We start from the raw sequence: 341 nt of genomic DNA, 5'->3' as shown, positions 1-341 counted from the left end.
GTGGATCAAAGCCAACCCGGTCCCTGACGGCCACTCCCGCTGGGGGACCTTCAATGAGCTCTGGGAGCACAACCAGGCCGTCATGAAGCATCTGCTGGGTGAGTGACAGCAGGAGGATGCCCCGCCTCCTGTCCATCATCAGAGAGTCCGATCTTCCAGCACGCTGGTCTCCAGCCAAAGATCTTCCCGTTCCATCAACCCAAAACCGCTCCACTAGAGGCGGCCGCCTCCAATATCCACTCCAAACTGGTCCAGAGACTCGGACCCACCTTTCCTTGGACTGATCGGACCAGTCTGTGGGCTCTGTGGAGGGTCTCGGGTCTGATTTGGGGGGCTCTGTG

At 59.8% G+C, this 341-nt stretch overlaps 1 protein-coding gene across 1 annotated transcript in view; it reads left to right on the top strand.

Annotated features, from left to right (window-relative positions):
- LOC108803932 (endothelin-converting enzyme 1-like) overlaps window positions 1-341 on the top strand; it is a gene marked incomplete at both ends in the record, with an annotated part of 13,565 nt that overhangs the window by 1,031 nt on the left and 12,193 nt on the right. The window contains one exon of the mRNA XM_018575718.1: window positions 1-98. Within this exon, the coding sequence (XP_018431220.1) occupies window positions 1-98 (98 nt within the window). The remainder of the gene's footprint in view (window positions 99-341) is intronic.

This window comes from Nanorana parkeri, unplaced genomic scaffold, assembly GCF_000935625.1.
Source record: "Nanorana parkeri isolate BGI_ZX_2015 unplaced genomic scaffold, ASM93562v1 scaffold4495, whole genome shotgun sequence".
NCBI lineage: Eukaryota > Metazoa > Chordata > Amphibia > Anura > Dicroglossidae > Nanorana > Nanorana parkeri.
The sequence above is the reverse complement of the archived record's forward strand: the minus strand, read 5'-3'. Positions and strand labels throughout refer to the sequence as shown.